The 24208-nt window shown below is 39.2% G+C and overlaps 1 protein-coding gene across 1 annotated transcript; it reads right to left on the bottom strand.

The window, feature by feature from the left end:
* Positions 1-882: 882 nt before the first annotated feature.
* Positions 883-16111, bottom strand: gsg1l2a (gsg1-like 2a). Its single transcript, XM_065263374.1, has 5 exons — positions 15811-16111; positions 15604-15651; positions 13184-13336; positions 1495-1606; positions 883-1166 (listed from the first exon to the last, which is right to left on the bottom strand). Exons 1-5 carry the CDS (start codon positions 16109-16111, stop codon positions 908-910), a joined length of 873 nt encoding a protein of 290 aa, XP_065119446.1. The 3' UTR covers positions 883-907.
* Positions 16112-24208: the final 8097 nt, after the last annotated feature.

Genomic DNA, 24208 nt, shown 5'->3' on the forward strand with positions numbered 1-24208 from the left:
CAGATAAACTTTATTGTTATTGTTGTCTTGTCAACATATTCAATAGAATTATACAATCTAAAGATTTTCACTTTTATCATTAAAAGATTAGATTGTTCTGCCGTTATTATGATTTTACTAGTCAACATATGAAGTGGATCAAAATAGTTAATCAAAGTTGAGACTTGAACGGGTAAACATCTTTTATGAAAGGTTTTGAGTCACTTTAAATGTTGGTTAGTGTATATTTTACAGGGTTCACAGTCACAATCATTGATTGTCACTGTTATTGTTTTCTTTATCTGTGAGAGCAAAATAAATTAAATATAAGATGGCAGGTGTATCTAACAGGCTGAAGTGTTTGAGGATCATAACTGTCTCTTGAGATCTTAACATAACATCTTGTGTGTCATTTACTATGAATTTTAGTCAGGTTGTATGTAAATTGTGAGGTTTCTCTGTTTTCACTCAGGATGGAAACAAACCGACTCTAATAGTCCTGCAATTGTTTCTGAGAAGGGAAAACAGCAATCATGTATGATATATAGTACATAAAAAAACAAACAAATGTTTAGTATAGATAAAACCTTTTTTTGTTGAATTGTAGTTATGCAAATTATAGCATGTTTTATTATACATGAAACTTTTTCTTTTAAAGAAAATGTTCTCATGATATTATCTCACTTATTTAATCAAAGATCCAATAAATGAAGCTCAACCTTTCAACCCCTCAAATTTCATTCAGTAATTAGCAAGAACAAAGTCATGCCAAGATGTATAAATAAGTATAAACTTTCCTTAAAACTGGCACACGTGTCAGTAACACAGTGTCTATTCAGAAGATGATTTAAATATCCATATTCAGCCCTGTTGAATAGAAATGCACTGCAGGTTGTGGTTTGAAGAGGAGCGAGGTCCATCATTATCTTCACAAGTAATATTCTCCACTGTTGTAAGATGTTTCGATGTCATTAACAGAGAAAACTGTGTGTTGGTCTGCTTGCTCCTGTAATGAAGTGATGTACCATAAGTCTTCAGGTACCTCCAGCTCCAAAATCTTCTGCTTGATGCGCAGTTTCTTCTCGATGCTCCGTCGCTTAAATTTAAACTCGATGATGGTTTTGGTGTATTGGTTTAAGGCCGTGACTGCCGAGCCCATGCAGGTGGCAAATGAGCCCCATGCCAAACTGAGAAAGAGTAGACGATCTAAATTAGTTTTTATTGTTTGCATTTATATCAGTCTATTTTAATGCATTTACATCTCTTGATTGATCAAATTAAAACAAACATAACAAGAATAAAATATTTTTTGGCACATGGTAGTGTAGTCAAAACATCAAATGAACACGATATCAATGATCTGTCATAATGGTCTTGCAAAATGAATTCATAAAGTGCACATTTATTATACCATACAATTAACAGAAATTTAGATTAAAGGTTATTGATTAATACGTGTTATAAACTTTGCTTACAAATTTAATTATAATACACTGTAGCACTTCTGAGACTTACAGATATGACCAACTGTAGTCCCATGTCTTAGGTCTCCAATCTTCTGGACCCATACTGACAGCCAGCTGGAAAGCTGTTGTGAACATCATATGGGCAACCATGCCCAGAAGGCCTAAAGTGTACAGAAAAATACAATAAGATCCCTTATTGTGCACATACTGTATTTATTTAATTTATCCACAAGATGGCAGTGGGGTTTGCTTTTTTGACTCACATTAAACAAAGAAATGCATAAACGTGAACAGTATTGGTTTGTTCATAATCCCAAGTATAACATAACAGTCCTCCCATGTAATTAAACTTATCTTCCATTTGATGCTACATGGTTTATGGTTTTTATTAGACTAAAATCATATAAACTGAGTTCTTGCGAAACTTAGCATGTAACCTAACATGAAGTTTATATGACTGGAATGTTACTCAAAAAAAAACGTTACATTTGAAGGTGTACGCATACATTTTAAATTATTTTGCTACACATAAATGAAACTGTGACAATGTATTAATTATTTTCATAACAAAACTTTACAAAGAAAAGTGTTGACTTGGACTGAGAATTAGAAAGCATCCAATAAGAGCCCAGAATGTGAATTTCAAAAGCATTTATGAGACCTCAAGAAACTATTGATAAAACACTTTACAACAGTAACAATGTTAAAATGTAACACATTCGGTCAAGTTTGGCTTTTTTGAAGGTCACGTTCTTCCCATTTTTCAAACTTTAGTTAGTGTGTAATGTTGCTGTTAGAGCATAAATAATACCTGCAAAATGATAAAGCTCAAAGTTCACTGCCAGGTGATTTATTTTCTTTAACAGAATTCCCCTTTCAAAGCCTACAGCGAATGGCCGGTTTGGACTACAGCCCTCTACTTCCTGCTTTAATGACATCAACAAAACAGTTTTCACTAAACTCCGCCCTCAGGAATACGTCAGTCGCCAGGTATGGTATCGAATCACAACACACTAAACAAACTACACAATCAGATCTGGATACGTACTTCATAAAACAAGAAAGACATTAGCCTGTTTTTAGGACAGTGAAAATAATCAGTTTTTTACAAGTGAAAAAATGAACACATGATATATTGCGCACTGTAAACACAATTAAAGCTATAAAAAAACAAAGCTTCAGAAAGAACGAGACCTTAAAAGTGACACTGTTCCCGCAATACAATAATTTAGGGTATGGGCTGATAAATCGGCCAATGATGTTTGCTATGCTACTCAATGAATAACAGTGAAATGCTGCTACATCCAAAAGCAAGAGAGCGCTCTCGTGCAGAAACTCAGTATGCACTGTAGAAGAAGATCCATTGACACACGCATCTCCGTGAATGGCTTTTTTCATGAAAATTATTTTTTAGTAACTAGTTCCACAGAGATTTTACGTTCACTCAATTTCTGACTCCAAAGTGTTACCTGGATTGTTGTTTTTTAGTTGGCCCAAACTTGACTCAAATATAAAAAAGTATGTTTGCTCAACTAGCTTTATAAATCATTCAACTAAAATGTTTTAATCACTCGAACCTTTAAAAACTTACAGCAAAGACTCTGTCAATTAAAATGTAAGTATTTTCTCAATGTTTTAATGTTTACTTCAATTAATATTTATTATTTGTAAATTTTTAATAAACTTTTTAAAATTATTTATCAAATAATTTATGCTGGTGTTGTTAACAAAATAATTAACTTCAGTTACATAAAAACAAAACGCTTAGGTTACTCACGTAACCCCGGTTCCCTGAAATAACGGGAACGAAGCATTGCGTCAGTTAGCTGACGCTATGGGGGGAAACTCCTGTTTACTCCGTGACTGAAGCCTATTGGTTAACGTCTGTACAAAGTACAGACCAATGACGTTTGAACCCGCGCGCGGGAGGAACGCGTCCTTATATAAGCGCGGTTCAATCGTCAGGAGCTCATATTATTCGACTGAAGCGCGCAGCCGAATAACACTCGCTGCGTAGACGTTTGTAGCACGGCAAGAGACGCAATGCTTCGTTCCCGTTATTTCAGGGAACCGGGGTTACGTGAGTAACCTAAGCGTTCCCTTTCAATACGGTTCACTTCGCATTGCGTCAGTTAGCTGACGCTATGGGGGAACGTAATCCCATCACGCCGTGCATACACAACGTACTGAAGTGCCTTACCGGAGAGACACTGCGTGTGGCCCTATACCCGGCATATTCACAGCTTTAAAAGCAAATGTGTAAGCACCATATAAATTGTTGAAGCGCACACGGTGGGGTTTTAAACGCACCGGGGGCACATAACATAGCACAAGACGGCGAGGTACCGAGCGCGCCGCGGCTGTGCGAGATAAGTAAATTCAGAGTCACGTTGGTGAGCTCGCTGAGCGCACCGTGGTGTACACATAAAACGCATGAGCGTGCATGATTGAGCCGAGAGAACCTGCGCTCGTAGGGCAGGGACGTCTAAGCTGTACAATCTGACAACGTAGACGGCGAAGACCAGCCGGCCGCGTAGCAGATATCAAATATAGATATAGATACCCCTGTAGACCAAGTTCATGAAGAAGCCAAACTCGCACAGAGTGGGCTCTATATAGGACATAGCTCATAGAGGGGCGTGAGCCAGTGCGATGGTTTCAACGATCCATCTAAATAACCACTGTTAGCAACAGACATACGTAGTGAGTGATCTGCGAAGCTCACGAACGGCCGATCTGACTATAATATGCGGCAGAACGGTTCGTAGCGTGGGATTATACAGATACCACAATAGTGTGAACCCAGGTGCACCCTCGAGCGCATCGGGATGCATGTAGGTAGTATTATAGTGCACAGATCGGTGAGCTTTCCAAGCGCGCCATAAATGTGTATTGACTATAAATTGCACGGGCACAGGTGAACACTTGAATACATCGTGAATGCATATCAGAGTGTTATAATGCACAGGCCGGCAAGATTCTCGAGCGCGCCGTCATGTGTTCTGATAATAAATTGTGCGCACACGGGTGAACTCTTCAGTGCACCGTGAATGCGTATAGATAAATCAGTGCACACAACGCGCCGTGAATGTGTACAGATATGATTGATGAACGTAACGGTGGGCACCCAACGCACCGTGAACGTACACAGATGAACAACAATGTATGTGTCACAAAGCATAACACAGCTGTGTATACAGGTGAGCTTTCCCAAGCGCATCTTATTGTATACCAAAATGTTATAGCGTGTACATGTGAGCTTCTCTAAGCGCACGGTGGACGCATATAATTAAAAACCATATCGTGCATACAGGTGAGCTAATGGGCGCACCTTTAATGCAACAAACCTCAGTAGTGCGCGAAGCAGGGATGTCGAAGCTGTAAACGGACAACGTGGACGGCGGGGACCAGCCGGCCGTGTCACAATTGTCAAATGAGAAACCTCTAAGACCATGCCCATGCTCTAAGACAAGTGAGCATAATTGTCACGGGAGGTGATAACGTCAACGATCCATAAATAGCCTGTATTGACAGGTGCTCTAGTGAGTGATCTGTGACGCAGATGAACAGCTGATCGTCTGATGTACGTCAGACGTATCTGTCATCCAGGACCTTGGACAGTTCCAGAGCGCTGTGCCTCGGGCACCGTCCGCATCTGAGAAATGACAGGCTTATGAATAAAGTGAATGGCCAGCCGTAAAAGCATGGTTCGCTGTTACCGCCGCCGTCCGCATCTGAGAGATGACAGGCTTGTGAATTAAATGAATGGTCGGTCGTAAAAGCGTGGTTCGCTGTTATCACGGCCACATAGATATAGGTAGGGGAGAGAGCCGCCGTGCCTCTGTAGTGAGGAGAAAAGTGTTCCACCCACGATTCGCGGGGGGTATTGACTTTCAAATGTCACTAGACAGAATGGATCAGACTGTGCATAAGGACGCCTCGTGAAAGGGGTCCTAGCAGCTTGTGTCAATGTGTCATAAGGCACGTAATGTAGGTCGTGTCCCACGGATGCCATCTCCGCACGCCCATCGTAATGGGTTAATATTGGTAGTTTAAGCATGAGATGCGTATCACTCTGATTGAACATAGCTTATAAAGCGATGCAATGAGTTTATAAAGGAGATGACTCGTCAGCTTGTTCAGGGGGCGAGATCTCAGTCTGGTTCGGTAAATAATGAAACCACCGTAGATTGCCCGACCGCATTATCACAATAACACGGTCGAGAGTGCTGCAGTGCTAAATCATCCTCTTAATGTACCGTATTCACAGTACAAGGTGATTTATATGAGACAAACGGCGTTCCACGCGCCGAAGGCTGATTGCCGTCGTAAAGCGTGTTCAACCCACAGCAAATGCTGGGCTAGCTCGTAATGACAGCACTTCATGCAGCAGTGTGTAACTTAAGCAAGCTTCCCGGCCGTCAGCTCGGGGCGGGATCTTTGCTTAGTCAAACTGAAGTGGACTTATGAACAGAATGCCACGATATTCAGCTTTCTGAGGCTCGTTAGAGGGGTACGTGCGCCCGTCTTAAACGAGATGCCGCGCGCGTCTGACTGTGCGCGCGCTTTAAGCTTTGAAACTTATTGTGGCGGGTAGCAAGCTCACTTGAGGTTGATATTACCCTTAATATCTCCGAGTATTGGAGCGGAGGTGTGAGCGTCTTCGGATCCGCTAATATAAATCAGCTATATGGCCGAAAAACGTCATAAACCGCTTGGCTGTAAGCCTTTGAGTGGCCGTCCGGAGAGGGCGCGATTCAAACGCTTGGAGCCATGCAAAAGTCTGAGGCTGTCCTTTCTCTAGGAAGAGAGAATAACAGCCGTAAGACCGTGCTCGTTTGCGCCATCAGCATCGTAGCGGAGAAACTGAGGTGGGCTGCGAGCGAATTTGGCAGAAAGGTGTTAGAGACACCGTACAGTCGTGGGGTGTCAATACACAGTATATGGCCAAACCGGGTTTTTTTTTTCGGCTAGCGTCGATAGAATTATGGACAGCGGGCCGTGTGTGCGTATTACTGATTGCTTGTCAGTAAGGCGATAAAGTGTTTAGAGACACCGTACAACCGTGGGTGTCAATACACAGTATAGTAAGCACGGAAATTACTCTTTTTAGAGGAATCAAATACCGTTCGCCACTATAGTGAGGTCGCATAGCCGACAGTATTACACAGTATGTTTGGATAAACAGCACACAGAAAACATTTCAGGGCAGTCCAGCCGAGGCGCGACATAACCCCTTTTTCCCAGACAGTTTCGTTCTCTGTTGATGCAGCTATGCTGCGGAGACCAGAGCTCAGCCGTTCAGGTGCACAAGCCTCAGTAGTGACGGTGACCGAACGGCTCACGGAGCAGGGTAGTATGTCTAGGTGGTTTAATGTCAGACTGAACCCATCGCAGAGAGGAAGTCTGCCGTGAGGCCCGCGGTTTTGCCGTTTATTAAAAGGGCAGAAAAACCGGGTATATATAAGAATGTACCAATATTCAGCGCACTGATATAGGACGGGACTGAATAAAGGGAGGTATTCGGGCCTCAGTATATTATAAACAAATTCGTTCTGCCTCTGATTCCGTCTAAACCAGAGAGAAATTACCAGGCAGACGAAAAATGAGCTATCTGAAGTGAGATCGGCTCAGGCCAGTAAAGCTCTATAATAAGTGTTTTAGCGCTCCAATAGAGGCGTGTCCGCCTTATCGAGCAGACGAATGAGATCGTGCCGCTCCAGGAGGGGAGGGGCATGAAGCTCTCTTATAATGAGTGTTCTTGGTGCTCCAATAGCGGCGAATCGGCCCTATCGAGCAGACGAATGAGATCGCGCCGCTCCAGGAGGGGAGGGGCATGAAGCTCTGTAATCGTTGAACACTGGACAGCTGCATTTAGAGGCAGCGAGCCGTAATACCGCGTGCTAGCTAAGCCGTTAAGCGACCTCACCACTGTGGGGAAAGGAGCGAGGGACTCCGCAAGCGTGGAGCACGAGTGGCTGTGCTATGACAGAGACAGGGGCAGACCGCCCGTGTTTGCTTGTCGTATGCATCTATCCAGGTCTACGGTTCCCCGCTTGTTCATCTCAACAAGAGAGGAACGGCAGAGGGGAGCAGCAACACAGACAGAACAGCCATGCGTCGTGACGGTATCACCCGATGCACTCGGGGGATTAATATATGTGCCAGAGATCTCGCCACTGAATGTAAGGAGGAGCGAAGGGACTCTGTAAGCATGAACGGTTGCGGTGTGACAGAACACAGGGGGAGTTAGTCCGTGTGTGCTTGTCTATGCATCCATCTAGTCTCATGGCTCGCCGTGTGTTCATCCCGGCGAGAGAGGAACAGCAGGGGGAGCACGAAACATGGATAAGACAACCAAAGCATAAGCGCGGTCCCGGCGTGGGAGGTGCCAGACCGGTAACGCGCTCGGAGGAAATTCATAGCAGAGAGGCTCACCGAGCCGCTGTGCTGGACGCTATTACAACAGCGCCTGCTCTTTTAGCTTATAGCTTTATATTAAAAGTATTGATCTTACCGGGCGGCCGCAGGGGAGACCTCGTCAGGCGTGTGTCCGCTGCACAGGGCTCGTACCACGGCAAGCGAAGGCTATCTTCGGTTCTCGGCCGGAAAGCGGCAGGGGAAGACGCTAGACCTGGACTCTGCTATCTTCGGTTCTCAGCCGGAAAACGGCAGGGGAAGACGCTAGGCCTGGACTCCGCTGCAGGGCTTTTGTCAACGGCGAGGTAAGGCTTCTTCTTTTTCTTCGGAGCAGCGAGAGGTTCGCGCTGAAGGAGAAATAATATGAGCTCCTGACGATTGAACCGCGCTTATATAAGGACGCGTTCCTCCCGCGCGCGGGTTCAAACGTCATTGGTCTGTACTTTGTACAGACGTTAACCAATAGGCTTCAGTCACGGAGTAAACAGGAGTTTCCCCCCATAGCGTCAGCTAACTGACGCAATGCGAAGTGAACCGTATTGAAAGGGAACCTTTATTCACTTATCATACAGACTGAACATACAGAATTAAGTCTTCTCTTAATAGAAGGCATAAAAACTCCAAAGTCAGTAAGAACATCTGAAGGGCCATTGGCACTATATTTTTGCTTGTTTTAAGCACAAATTCACTTAAATTGTATATTTTTTGTGTAATTTTTTTTATCTTATTTTCTTAAGTCATTTTGCTCATCAAGAAAATACATCTTAATTTAAGAATTTTTAGATATTTCTACTGAAAACAAGACAAAAATACGAAGTAGAAAGTCAGATTTTCAAGAAAAAAATTCTTAGTATTTTTGTCTTGTTTTCAGTAAAAATATCCAAAAATTCTTAAATTTAGATGCTTTTTCTTTATGAGCAAAAATCTAGTTTTTAGACCAAAAATATCAAATTTAAGTGATTTTCTGCATAAAACAAGCAAAAAAAATCTGCCAATGGGGTAAGCAATTTTTTCTTGAATTTTTCTTCAATTTTGTGTTTAAGAAAAATGTTCAAGATTTTTTTGCTTACCCTATTGGCAGATTTTTTTGCTTGTTTTATGCACAAAATCACTTACATTTGGTATTTTTGGTCTAAAAACTAGATTTATTTTCTTAGGTCATTTTGCTCATCAAGAAAAAGCATCTTAATTTAAAAATTGTTTTTATATTTTTACTAAAAACAAGACAAAAATACAAAGAAATTTTTTTCTTGAAAATCATTTTTGCAGTGTACGACTGGTTTTGTGGTCCAGGGTCACATATGTTTTCTTTTATATATATAATGAATTTCATTCTAATCATTGACTTAATGCACTGCTGTTTTCTACGGTATGGTGCTTTGGCACTGTTCTGTTGAGCTGGTGTTTCAGTGACTGTTACATGTGCAGTCGACATTGTTGAGGGTTTTATGCTGAGTATTTTTGTGTTGTTGACCGGCCTACACTATGCCAATTTTTGATGCGCCGTTTTTCAATATTTTTCCCGTCCTGTTGTAATGTTTTTTCATCTGATCTTTTGTCCCCACCACTTTTCAACACAAACTGACGCCCCTGATAGCGTCTATTTAAAAATGTGCTCAGACACTTTCGAACGAAGATGAGCTCCAGATGAGCTCCAGATGATCACCGTCGCTCAAGCGCTCACACCCCGCCCAGCGCAGCCTTGCCTCGGCAAGCCCATCAGAAATCAACTGCTGGCTCTGATATCTCTGTGGCGTTTACACGTGATTTAATTCATTTTAATTTCTCATACTTAATAATGAAAGGGTTATGTTTTAAATCATATTTTAAGATTTCACTTAATTGATATCGCTGTTGAGTGATGTTTCATATCTTTTACATTTGTTATAACCGTGCTGCCTGCGAATTTGTACTTCAGAGCTGAAGGAGCGGGTGGAGAAATAGTCCCAATATCATAACAATCTTAAATAAAACTTCTAAATATACCCGTGTGTGTGTGTGTGTGTGTGTGTGTGTGTGTGTGTGTGTACCTGGTAATTATCACGTTGCGGGGACCAATTGTCCCCACAAAGATAGGAATACCAGTGTTTTTGTGACCTTGTGGGGACATTTTGATGTCCCCATGAGGAAACAAGCTTATAAATCAAACAAGATGATGTTTATTGAAAATCTAAGGTACAAGAAAGGTTTTTGTGATGGTTGGGGTTAGGGAATGGGGCAGGTAAGGGGAATAGAATATACAGTTTGTATGGTATAAAATGCATTACGTCTATGGAATGTCCCCACAAAACATGGAAACCAGAATGTGTGTGTGTGTGTGTGTGTGTGTGTGTGTGTGTGTGTGTGTGTGTGTGTGTGTGTGTGTGTGTGTGTGTGTGTGTGTATGTGCGTATGTTTTGAATTTAAAATGTCTTAACTTGGAAGGATCTGGATCAGAGGTCATTTCATCTGAGATCAATCCGCACGTAACAGCTGAATCACTTGTTTCACACAACGACACAAGTCATCAGCCGTTTCCTCAAGTTCACGTCAGGTAAGTGTTTGTAAATAAATGTTAATTTAAGACTATTTTAATTGGCAAAGACGCAAATACTCTACATTTTTGTAAAGATATAAGTTATATAAAGGTGTGTTATGTTATGTGTCCGAGTTAAAGTGAAGGTATTTTAGTTACGATAGCCTGGATATAGGGTTGGTTTACCGGACAGGGTTTAGGACTCGGTCTTAATTATAATTTGGACATTTTTACAAACAAACCTTATAAAATACAATACTGACGTGCATTTTGAGACAAAACAATAGCACTCATATGTTAAGAGATGTCAGTATTTTAGTCAGTGATAAGTCCTGTCCGAGAAAACCGCCCAATAGTGTTTAATTCAATTACATGTGATGTCTGAGGGAAATTTGGCAATTTAAGGGTATAAAGTCTTTCACCGTCAAGCTTTATTATATTAAACATGTATTTATTTATGTGTGTGTGTGTGTGTGTGTGTGTGTGTGTGTGTGTGTGTGTGTGTGTGTGTGTGTGTGTGTGTGTGTGTGTGTGTGTGTGTGTGTGTGTGTGTGTGTGTGTGTGTGTGTGTGTGTGTGTGTGTGTGTGTGTGTGTGTGTGTGTGTGTGTGTGTGTGTGTGTGTGTGTGTGTGTGTGTGTGTGTTTGTATTTATATTCCTCTGTTTATCAAACCAGAGCGGTGATGATGTGGAGAGGCAGACCAGAGGGATACATGGCGAAATAAGTTTTCTTGACGTTCTAAGAACGTTTTTGTGTTGTCTCAACGTTAGAGGAATGTTACATTTTACCATTTTTAAACATTTTACCATTTTTAAACGTTATGACAATGTCATGTTTTAATGTTCACACAATGTTTAAAACAACAACTGTTTATTATGCTGACTTGTTTGACTGTTATGATAGAGAAACATTGCATTCTATTATTTCATAAAAAATTATTTCTGAATGTTCAGTAAATATATTGCTGTAGAAAACACAATTCACTTATTAGGTTTAGATGTTGATGTTTTGTTTAGTTTTAAGTCACCGTTATTGTGATTAGTGTTTGTTTTAGTTGCATTCTTGACTCTTGACTTTTTGCTTGCTAGTTTATTCCCTGGTTGTGTTAATGCATCACATTTGTTATGAACATGTAAAGTTGATAGTGTAATTCTGTGGTAGTTGGTACATATTGGTAAAGATCATCACCTAAATTATTTACTAATCAAAAGTTTACTTTCTGTCAATAATGTAAATGAGATCCAGCACTTTTACAGCAGTTTGTCATTTAGGAGTTTTAGAAACTCTGGACAAAAAATATCCGCTGTATAATTGGGACGCACAAACATCAAGAATCAGAGTATCAATCTCAACCATGGTGACAAATAAATGAAAAACTTCATGCTGCAATGCATGCTGGGTATCAACAAATTACAAATATCATTCAGGATTCCCAATATGCACTGCAGCATGGATAAATAATGATTTTTTTACTATTTTATTTGTCACCATGGTTGAGATTCATAATCTGATTCTTGAGGTTTGTGTGTCCCAATTATACAGCAGATATTTTTTGTATTAAGTTTCTAATACTTCTACACTGTCTGTCTCTCGCTCTTTGATGCATTTATTATTTTTCTAAAATATATTTTAATGGAATAAGTAAGCAACTTTTATCAGGTAGTGTACATGCATCATATGAATGTAGGTACCGAGAGGTTTTGTTTTTTATCAGCAGGTGCTGATGTGCATAGACTCCCTGAGTGAGCAATCCTAACAGTCAGGATTAGTCAAATTATATGGGGGAGGGAGGATGGTCTCTTCTGGTCATGTCACATACCAAAACCACTACCCCCTTTGCAATCCGATTACAGCACAAACCACCAAATCCCCACGCTGCTGGGACAGATCCCACATTCAGAATGGAGCAGAGAAGCTGTGTTCAGTTCAAAACATTTCAATATCTTTCCCACCATTACACACACACATACACATATATTATGTCTATATCTGACAAATATACTCATAACAATTTCTAAAGCGTTTGCAAAATGATGAAATAAGGGTATTTAACAAGAAATTATTCTAAAAACAAAACAAGGATGACTTTTGGTGTCTTATAGTAAATTATGTAATGTATAATGCTTGTGTAATATTATTCGGGTGTTTTCTGACCCATCACTGCTCTCTGTGAAGGGTTGGAAACATGTGGAGCACTGTGGATTTATGGTATATAATCTCATGTCATTTCTGACTGGTTGGAGTAGAGCTAGCAGGATTTTCTGTTTTGGCAAATGAGCTTTCAGCAGAGACTGCTGAAGACGTGGACTGTAAGAATTAAGCAATATCCTCTTATCATGCCGGTCTGAGAAATGAGAAACTCAATGTAGGTACTTTAAATGAATAGTCATCTTAGTCTTAATAAACAATAATAACGCTGCATGTCTCATTGTTTTAAGCAAATACTTTTGTAGATATACTCGGTTAAAAAAGCTATGACTTTGTATTTTATAATAGTTGAGATCTGATGTTACCCCCTCGATTATAAATGAAAAACATAGATTAGGAAAGCAAAAATGTATGTTTTTTTTTAGTTCTGCTTTGAGGCCATCCATGCTCTTCTACTCTTATACTTCTGAAGAAAATAATGTTTAATTGATTTGCATTTTAAGATTATAAACTCTTGAAAAACAAGATCCAGATTATGGATGAATATCAATAATGTCAATGAAAGCTATTTAAATGAGCATGTTCTCCAGCAGCACATAGCAAAACTAAGTTAAGGTGTCTAAAAATAACAGAAACAGTGCTGAAATATTGTTACCTGAGAGAGCAGTGCAGACAGCTGCAAAGGCATTAAGCTTGAGTTTGTTTATCAAGTTAAAGCAGGGACACATCTCTAACATCAAGAGAGATCCACCCGTGAACAGCAGAGCTATATACAGACACTCGGCCACAATACACAGCCACAGCACCCCTAAAAAACACACAGAGAGAAAGTTTGTGTCAAATAAATTAAAATGTTGTTTAATTTATTATCTAAGACATTTATATAAGTGAGATGGTTCATTTCACATTTTTAGCTATGTAATATTGTATCCAAAAATTATAAAACAGTATTGATTTTTCTGAAATGAGCTATCAATGCAGGTTAATATATATCCCAACAAATGTTAGATTAAAGAACACTGAACATGTTTTACAGTATGTCTGTATTAAACTGTAACTTAAGGCTTGGGACCTTGATGTGGTGCTGAAAGGCTTATCTATGGTAACCTTTTTAGTCTATTTCTTGCAGTTAAGATTGTTTCTTTTGGCTTTCACATTTCCTAAATGAGTAGAACATCTTTTGGCTTTCTTAGCATCTTCTAATTGTCTTGAGATTGCACCGGATGTGATTAAGGCTTTTCTGTACCAAAGGCCCAGATAGATACTTGCTAATGTGCCCTGGGCCTGCCCTTGAATGGCATGTAGATATGTAAGAGGGATTGGAGGTATGTTGGTGCAGAGCCAGTCACCGATCTGAATATAAGTAGCAGTGACTTAAACTTCATGAAGGCAGCAACTGATAGCTAATGGTGAGTAATGAGTAAACATGTGAGATGTGCTCCTACGGTGTCCTGGAAGACCAATCAAGCTGCTGCATTCCGAATCATTTAAAGCGGTTTGATTGACAGTGCAGGTAGACCAGTTAGCAAAGCCTTGCAGTCTAGACTTAAAAAAAACGGGGCCTGGACAAGAAGTTGTGTTGCATGCTTAGTTAGAAAAGGCCTAATCTTTCTGATATTATATAACCGGAATCTGCAAGACCGCTATGTCTTTGCAGTGTATTTCCTGAAGATCAGCTGGCCATCAAAGACCACACCAAGGCTGTTCTGATATGGTTGAAGTCCCAAGTTGGATGGTACAGTTGTGTGGCACTGCAGGGTGGGGCAAGAAGTACAATCTTGACTAGGCTGAGCTGATGATGGTGTAAGCTAGGATGTCTTTCCAGGCAGGCTGCAATGCAAGCCTCAACAAGAGGGTCGTCTGGTTGGAAAGAGAGGAAAATCTGGGTATCATCATCATAGCAGTGGTAAAAGAAGCCATATAATTTAATGGTTCCTATGGATGTTGAATATAATGTGTATGGATGTGTAATAATGGAGAGTAGAAGTGGTCCAAGCACTGGTCCTTGAGGGACTCCAGTGATAATATTATGTGATTCGGACTGCTTTCCTTTTCAAAATAACCTGAAGGGTTTGTCTGAGAGGTATGGTTCAAACCAATGTAATGCAGTTCCTGTGATTCCTAGTGATGATAGCGCTGATAAGAGGATCTGGTGATTTGCTGTGTCAAACACAGCTGATCGATCTAGCAAAATGAGGACAGAAGATTTAGACTCTGCTAGCTGTGAGGCATCAGTGACTGTGAAGTAACACAGAAGTGAGGAGAGTCCCAGTGAGGAGGGAATAGTGGTTTTGTTTGCCCAAAAAAGGTTTTCCAGCAACCAAACAAACTATTAGAAATGGATAGCTGAGGTAATCATTTTAGCTTACAATGTCTTTGAATGCCCCTCACCTTCGAGCACATTCAACTAAAAGTATGGCAGCTTCTTAAGCCTTATGATCGGTTTGTTTCAAAGGGGTATGTGATGTGGCATGCTGGTCCTCTATCCTCACTTTTTTGAGATTTTATGACTTGGACCTGGTTTCTACACCAGATTTGCAGGTCCTTCCATCATAGTTGTGCTCGTAAGATATACACATACAGGCACTTGGAAGTCTGGTGTTTTGGGTATACCATTCCCAAAGCATCACTACGGTGATGCAGCTTGAGTTCCCTCGAAAGGGAATGTCTCGGGTTATGACTGCAACTCTGGTTCCCTAAGAAGGAACGAGATGCTTGAAATGTATTATTAAACAGTATTATTTAACAGACAATTTGTTTAACTAAATTATTAAGCTATTAAAAAATAAACTGTGTACTAAATATCACATATTTATGTATTACTTTATTGATAAGATGGGTTGCAGATTATTGTTCGAATAATTGTTTGTTTATAGAGTCACACTGAGTCATATTGCTTTACTGAATGTCAGCATGCACCCTGATACCTGCTGTCATGACTATGGCCAAATCACAGCTGTGATGTACAACAAAATGTAAGTGAATGTCAGCTGGTTAATTAAAATACATTTCACTATTTTAAAATGTAATTGTAATTTTAGTATCATTAATCAGATACACTATGTACTTACCCACCTCTTTCATGATCAGGTGCTATCTCTAAAAAACTTCTACAGTCAAATCCTATAAACAAAGAAAGTACTGATAAAACACTTGATCCACTAAATATAAAAAATATGCACCTTTTTTCTCCAAATATAGATACAATCCTTGTCAGAATTCAGAATAAACTCTAATTTATCTCAAACAGTGCTAATGAAAGATTCACTAATGGTGTCTTACCCAGTAAGTCGACAGTTTGTTCACAGGAGAACCAGATACCCGTGTGAAACTTCCTCATGAGGAATTTTTCCTCTCCGGTCTCATAGATGTACTGCACCAGGCGTGTGTCGTTGATGTTGGAGCTGTTAAACCGGATACAGTACGTCTGCTTGACTGTCACTAGCCCAGTGCAGAAGGGCTTTGCCACCTTCCTGGTCCCTTCACACCAGTAGCTGGTGGTGACAGCCGACACAGCCATGGCAAATGCCACACAATTGAAAGTAAAAGCCAGGTATGCTCTATGAGCTCGCCGTATACCCATAGCGCTCCAGGATGCACAAGGAGATGAATAATCCTTGCTTCAGGCAAGTGACTGATGGGTTCCTTGTTTCAGACATTCAAACTTAAGTTTTGTATCATTTCAGCTGTATTTATTATAAAAGATGCTCCTATGTCCCATCTGTGGTTTCTGCCGTGTGGAAGTGCAATGCTTTGATTTGATTCAAAGATGACAGCTGCTCTCCTCATGTCTGTTTCTAATGCTATCAATCTCTTTATGTTTCGCTCTAACTCATCCCTCCCCTTCAAAGTCTTCCCTTCCCCCCTCAACATTTTCTACTCTTATCATTTCAAAGGGCAAATTACACACAAGACCTTAGTTTGCTTGTTCCATTTAAACCCATAGCTTATTTCTGCATGCGTAACAATGAAAAAAGATTATCAATCAGATTATAATTCAATCGGATGCCGGGATCTCTGGCCACCTGTATACTTCATTTTCAAGACTACATTACATCATACATTTATATTATAATATAAACATAAAAAATTAACGTCGGTAGTTTACTGAACAATGAATTTTGTGTGTGTGCGTGCATGCATGTATTTGTACAGCTAATTAAGTGCACTAATTTTTGTAAGAGCATCAGAGTGAGGACAGCGAGAGTAAAGTGAGGTCATTTTGACCAGTCCTCACTTTCTGGAACCCCTGTTTAAGACTAGGATTTTGGATTAGGGTTTGGATTGGGTTGGGTTGTGGTTGGGGTTAGGTTAAGGGTTAGGGTTAGGCACTCAGTTGTTATGGTTGGAGTTATGGTAAGTGTGTGTGTCTGTGCGAGCGTATGTGTGTGTGTGTGTGTGTGTGTGTGTGTGTGTGTGTGTGTGTGTGTGTGTGTGTGTGTGTGTGTACCTGGTAATTATTACGTTGTGGGGACCAGTTGTCCCCACAAAGATAGGAATACCAGTATTTTTGTGACCTTGTGGGGACATTTTGATGTCCCCATGAGGAAACAAGCTCATAAATCAAACAGAATGACGTTTCTTGAAAATGTGAAGTAGGAGAAGGGTTTCTGTGATGGTTGGGGTAGGGAATGGGGTAGGTAAGGGGAATAGAATATACAGTTTGTACAGTATAAAATACATTACGTCTATGGAATGTCCCCACAAAACATGGAAACCAGAATGTGTGTGTGTGTGTGTGTGTGTGTGTGTGTGTGTGTGTGTGTGTGTGTGTGTGTGTGTGTGTGTGTGTGTGTGTGTGTGTGTGTGTGCACAAAGCAAATCCTGTATGATTTGACAGCTTAATGATTGATCTGGGATATTGGCAAAAATATGTCAAATGCTCATAATAATGTTTTTAAATATAAAACAAATTGTTGCATTTTCTATTTATTTATTGTAACATGTATTTGTTGAGATATTGTGTCTTGTGTTTCCCCACAGCCCCAGCAGTGAGACTTCAGTTTCTTATCTTTAACATTCACTAGACATTTCTGTAATGTCACATTATTGCAAGAGAATATTTATCATACTGTAGCTTTAATACTTTGCACAGATAAGATCAGGTAAAGAAAGACACATTAATAAAACAAATAACAGGAAATCACAGAACTGGATTAAAGCTCTTTATATTAAAGAGTAATGCAGGGTGCTTATGTAACATGCGATTCTGAGATTTACCTCTTTTTGGATGCTTACAGTACATAAAGTCTGAGATGCTTAAAGTACAGACAGTGTTTCATTTTAGTCAATGCCATAGTTAATTTTATTTTGTTTTCACTTTTTTAAAGAAGATTAGCCGATATCGGAGACATACAGACATAGAGGGGTATTGTAAAAAATAGCAAACTCAAGAACATTTAATATGTAATCCGTTTAATATGTAATACCTTTCCTAAATGTTTTAGAATTCTCCCTTTATAAAGTACATGCTAACACATTATCCAGCAAATAAGTTGAATCAGTTGTTCTATATAAGGAGAAATCTAAAACATTTGGGGGACTGGAGTGGGAAAACGGTAATGTAACATATTTGTTAAAGTTGGATCTAACATTTTCAGGTTTATTTCTGGTGTAGTTCGGCATGCAGTGTTTGTCCTATTGACCTACTATAACATTTCTGAGAGGGTGTGTTTAATCAGGTTTTTTAGATGAGAGAGACATTATACATTTGCAGGACTATGGGTACTCCAGGACAGGTTTGAGAAGCCCTGGTTTAGACCACAATGAAATTTTTGTAATAAATTACTAGTAACTATAATAGGTGGCATAATCTCAACCCATTTAGCATTTCCAGATCCAGACAAATGTACGTGCAAGTTACAGCGGGTAAAATAAGTATTTGACACATCAGCATTTTTATTAGTAAGGGGATTTCTAAGTGGGCTATTGACACAAAATTTCCACAAGATGTGGCCATCAAGGCGAATATTAAGTTCATACAAAGAAATCAGAACATTTAAGTATACAAGTTGAGTCATAATAAATAAAGTGAAATGAAACAGGGAATAAGTATTGAACACATTTTATTCAATACTTTGTAGAAAAGCCTTTTTAAGTAATTACGGCTTCTAGACTCCTCTTGTTTTGAGAGACCAGTCGTCTGCACTGCTCAGGACTTATTCTGGCCCATTCTTCCACACAAATGGTCTTTAAATCTTGAAGGTTCCTTAGGCCTCTTTTATGAACTTTGATCTTCAATTCTCTCCATAGATTTTTTATGGGATTTAGGTCAGGTGATTGACTGACCACTTCATTGTTTTCTTGGCCCTGCGTTTGGGATCAATGTCTTGCTGAAATGTCCACTCTCTTTTCATTTTCAGGTTTCTGGTAGATGGCAACAGATTTTTATCCAGAATGTCCATTTCTCCATTCGTCCTGCCTTCAATAATAAGTCTGTCAGTACCCCTTTCTGAAAAGCAGCCCCAAACCATTATGCGTCACTGTTGGTATGGTGTTCTTGGGGTGGTGGGCAGTGCCATTTCTTCTACAAACATGGTTTGTAGAATGACTGCCAAAAAGTTCAATTTTGCTTTCATCTCACCACACTTTAAGTCTCCCAATAATCCACAGGCTTCTCCAAATGCTCTTTTGCAAACTTCAACCGAGCCTCAACATGCTTTTTGTTCAGCAATGGAGTCTTGCGTGACGCGTGCATGGATGCCATGGCAGTTCCGTGCATTGCTTATTGTTTTCTTTGAAACAACAGTACCTGCTGATGCAAGGTCTTCCTGAAGTTCTGCCCGAGTTCTTCTTGGAGAACTCTTCTGATTATCCTTTAGACTCCTCGAACAGGGATCTTATGTGGAGCACCTGATCGTGGCCGGTTTATGGTGAAGTGATACTCTTTTCATGTCCGGATAATGGCCCCCACAGTGCTCACAGGAACATTCAGCATTCTGGAAACGTGCCTATAAACATTCCCATCAAAATGCTTTTCAACGATAAGATTACTAAGATCTTGAGAGAGTTCTTTGCTTTTCCCATCATGAAGTCTTTCCTGTGTGCCTCCTAGGTAATGAGAAGCATTTATCGGCTATCAATTAGGACTAAAGCAGCTAATATCAATTAGTACTGATAGGGGCAGGGTTTCTCTCTCAGTACAGACCGATTTCAGGTGATCTTCTGGCTTTCTATGCCATTTTGCGTTCTTCATGTGTTAAATACTTATTTCCTGATTCATTCCACTTTATTTATTATGACTCAACTTGTATACTTTAATGTTCTGATTTCTTTGTATGAATATAATATGTGGCTTAATGGCTACATCTGGTGGAAATTTTGTGTCAATAGCCCACTTAGAAATCCCCTTACTGATAAAAATGCTGATGTGTCAAATATTTATTTTTCCCCGCTGTATCTAGTCCTATGAAGGGTTGGATGTTGGCCAACTTTCTCACTCTAAAATATGGGACAAAAGATGGCCTGCCGCAGGAGTGCAGATATGGTTTTGTATACAGTGTGTTTAAGATGTTTGTCAAAATGATAGCTAATCTCCTAATTAAATATTAATTTATAACTCTTATGCTTTGTCAACATATGGTAGGCTTATTGATAGTTTGTTCATTTACAGCAGTTACTTTTAAAACAGTCCTTTAATTGAACCATTACCTTCAATATCTGTCTAAAACAAAACACTTGTGCCCTGCACTAAGGGTTTAAAAATGTTATCTTCTTCATGTTAATCTTATGTGTGACAAACTAAATCTAACATATATTCTGTAAGCTGTAGTTTTGCAGAGTCAACATTAAATATTGTCTGTGAATCAGAAGCGCAATAATTTCCTAGCAAAGTTGGAAATGTTTTGAAGTATTTCAGATTGATGCATTTAAGGCAGGTCTGGATCAGCAATTTCTTCAGAATTGAGACCAAACTTTTAACTATGCAGATCTTATACATGCACAAACAGCTAAATAACCCACTATATAAAAAAGAAAACATGAAATCATATTATTTGACCCTCCTTAAACGTATACTGGTTGTGTTTGAAGGGGTCTTTGATTGGATGAAATGTGTCAAAGATAATTTTAAAGCCTGTGATCAGCACTGCTGCTGTTGCTGCTTGTGACGACACAGGAACTGACAGGTGGATGACATCAAAGTTTCCAACGCAAGAGCATTTCAATAGCAATCTCCTCTGTATGATTTCCAAATCACTCTTGCCGGATTTTGATGTTATCTGCCTCTCGGTTCTTGTGGCACCACATGAAGTCGAACAAGCCTGTTGTATCAATCCCTGGTTAGATCAGCATAGCAGTCAAAATACGGGACGTGACGTCCCAGGTAATACGTGACTGTTGGCAACCCTAGTCCTGTAATGGACGTACTGTAAGATCTGAGGTATAAAGACAGTATTCATGTTTAAATGTCCAGTTTTCTTGTTGTCTATATGATGTTATTTAAAAGTCCCATATTTCAAAGCTTTCTAGAGTTTAATTTTAGGTTATGATGTCCTTAAGAATATATATTTGCATATATGTACAAAAAAACAATCTCTATATATTTTTACAGCTCCTCTTAAACTTTATTTTCACAAATAAACATTCATTGAACATTTAATTTTAAAAATACAAAAACAATAAATATTGAGTTACTTTTTATTATTCAAAGGTTACAAAAACATTTCAGAGCATACCGCTAAAATTATATTTTTTTATGTATGTCTTACTACTGCAAATTATTTCAATTATATTTATATTGAGATTTTCACAATTGTTCATCATACCAACAGAGCTGTACATAAAATAGACACTAAGTTTACACTGAAAAGCAAAGAACAACAAAGTTTTAAGTACAGATTAGTTATTTAGTTACATGGAGTTATTTCTTAAATAATGAATAATGTAATAAGTAGTATTACAAGCATAGTCTACATGGAGGTATTCAATTTTGTAAGTAATTGAACAGTACTGTATAGTATGTTGTACTCCAATTCCAAACTATAACAGTAAACATAATATTAAAAGATCAAAATACAACATACATTATGTCCTAAATTTAAGTATTAAATAATTACTCATTTACATTTATTATAATACATTTACATTTAAGGTACATATCCTTCACATGTTTTTGCAAAGATGATCAAATTGAGAATTTCTGCCCTCTGACCTGCTTCTCAAACACATCTGACGAGGACAATGGCCTACATATTCTTCTTTGCTGTATGTATTTAAAGGTAGGGTAACAGATTTGATCCTGAAACATTTTTAGTTATGCTGGTTAAAATTCTCCTCACATCCTGATAGCAATCACTGTGTTAAGTTGTTTAAATGTATTTGTAAAAATGTATGTCATCTGTGAAAGGCGTAGGACAAAAAATTTTCAACAAATCATAGATTTCGGTCCGAACGGACGTTTCCTTTTTTGTCCCTCATACGTAAGCGTAATTTGAATTCCCACCGCGCAGCGAGTCCACGCAGACACCATACGTCATTGTATGGTGTCCCAGGATGTCCTTCGAAAAAGAGTAGGGGTGTGCCCCGGCATCCTGGCCAAACTTGCCCATTGGCCTACTAATCATCCCCTCATACTAATTGGCTATATCACTTGGTCTCCTCTCCACTAATAAGCTGGTGTGTGGTGGGCGTTCTGGCGCAATATGGCTGCCGTCGCATCATCCAGGTGGATGCTGCACATTGGTGGTGGTTGAGGAGATTCCCCCATTCATATGTAAAGCGCTTTGAGTACTGAGAAAAGCGCTATATAAATGTAAGGAATTATTATTATTATTATTATCGGCGCGTTCACGTGTGCTCTGTCTGTAAACAGCGAGAACACCAAACTTTTCTGCTGAATTGACAACATACACAGGAGCAACACAACTAAAGGCATCTTTTATAACAACAACAGCAAAAACTGCCTGGATCAGCAAGAGCAAAAACCCAAATTAACATCGGTAACTTTACTGCACGAGATGCAAACAGCTACAGGAGGCAAAGGGTCTGAAAGGGTCGTTGCACTGTTTATTTTGGTAAGGTAGGTACGCGATATTGTTTGTTTTGAGATGGATTCAGATATTCTACTTTGGTGAAACGTTGTGTTGCATATGAAATTTGTGTTCGTTTACGGATTAGCGTAACGATATAGTTACTACGTCTACACAACCGAACGTGTGCTTAAACTAATTCTGATGTAAACCAGTTGTTTATGTTGGTTATTTTGGAAGTGGTATTCACTTTGTACTGCAAAGTTTTCTCACTGGTGAATGAGACATGAGACGTGACCGTCTGATCTGTGCGTGTTCTTGTGTTTTTAAAGAGGCGTGACTTTGGATGGCGATTTGACTTGAGGGTGGGATCGGGATTTCATTGCTAGGCGGCTACCGTTAGCATTTTTCAAAATGTGTTACCCTACCTTTAAGATGAAACATTGTCATGGCAGTTGTCAATGCTATGCTAATGCCATGGGAAAGTATACATAACAACCCAATATAAAGATCATAATAATTCTAGCAATAAACATTAACATATTACCATGTTCCTTAAAAATAAACATATATACATTAATATGATACATGTATTAAACATTTATTAAACTTAGTTTATATGTCAAATGTATTAAAGTGTTTTGTAATGAGTGGTTTAAGTTTTGTTCATACTGTATGGTTCACTCCGCATGCAGGTTTATTTCAGAGTTAATCTGTGCATGAGGTTAAATGTTGCAGGGCAGAAACAGAGATTTAAATCACAGGACTCCATTGCCAGCTTACTTACTTTGCTGTAAGTACCAGGAAAAGAGACGCTGAACCATAAAACTGCTTTATGTAATCCTTACCTGCAACTCCAATGCCAAAGTTAATTGTTTTTGTGTTGTTACTTCTATACTGTACAGCAGTGGATCTTAATCCTGATCCTGGTAGGTTTACTACTGTAACATACCTGATTTAAAACATCCGTTCATTTACAAAGAGGTCATCAACTCATCTGAGTGATAGATGATAACAGCCGTCTGGGCCTACCAGCCCCCATATTTATAAGCTTATAACCTCTGATAATGGCCATTTAATAGAGTAATTTAACATTTTAAAGCGGGTGCTGTATTTGTAGTTGTCTATGCAAAATAATAAATTAAAGGGGACATATTATGAGATTTTTTAAAGATGTAAACTAAGTCTTAATCTAGGTCTGAGCAAAAGTGTGCTGTTTTGGGTGTGTCATTTAAAATGCAAATGAGCGGCTGAAGTGCAAACACTGATCACAATGATGGTGGTTTGTTGTAATTGAAACTCAATTGTGCTGTCAAGTCCTTCTTTTCTCTCTCTTTCTCTCTGAACTAAATGGCAGTGCTGTGTTTGGATAGTGCAGATAAAGGGGCGGTATTACCTTATTCTGACATCACAATAGGAGCCAAATTACAATGACCTATTTTTTCACATGCTTGCAGAGAATGGTTTACCAAGGCTAAGTTACTGGGTTGATCTTTTTCACATTTTCTAGGTTGATAGAAGCACTGGGGACACAATTATAGCACTAAAACATGGAAAATGTCAGATTTTCATAATATGTCCCCTTTAAGTTATGTTGACATTTATGCATCTTGCAGACACTTTAATCCATAGTGACTTGCAGTGCATTAAAAGGTGTACCTTTTAGTTTGTGTATTCCGAAGCCATATAGTACAATGAAAAAAACCTTACGA

The sequence above is a fragment of the Paramisgurnus dabryanus genome, chromosome 3 (assembly GCF_030506205.2).
Source record: "Paramisgurnus dabryanus chromosome 3, PD_genome_1.1, whole genome shotgun sequence".
Taxonomy (NCBI): domain Eukaryota; kingdom Metazoa; phylum Chordata; class Actinopteri; order Cypriniformes; family Cobitidae; genus Paramisgurnus; species Paramisgurnus dabryanus.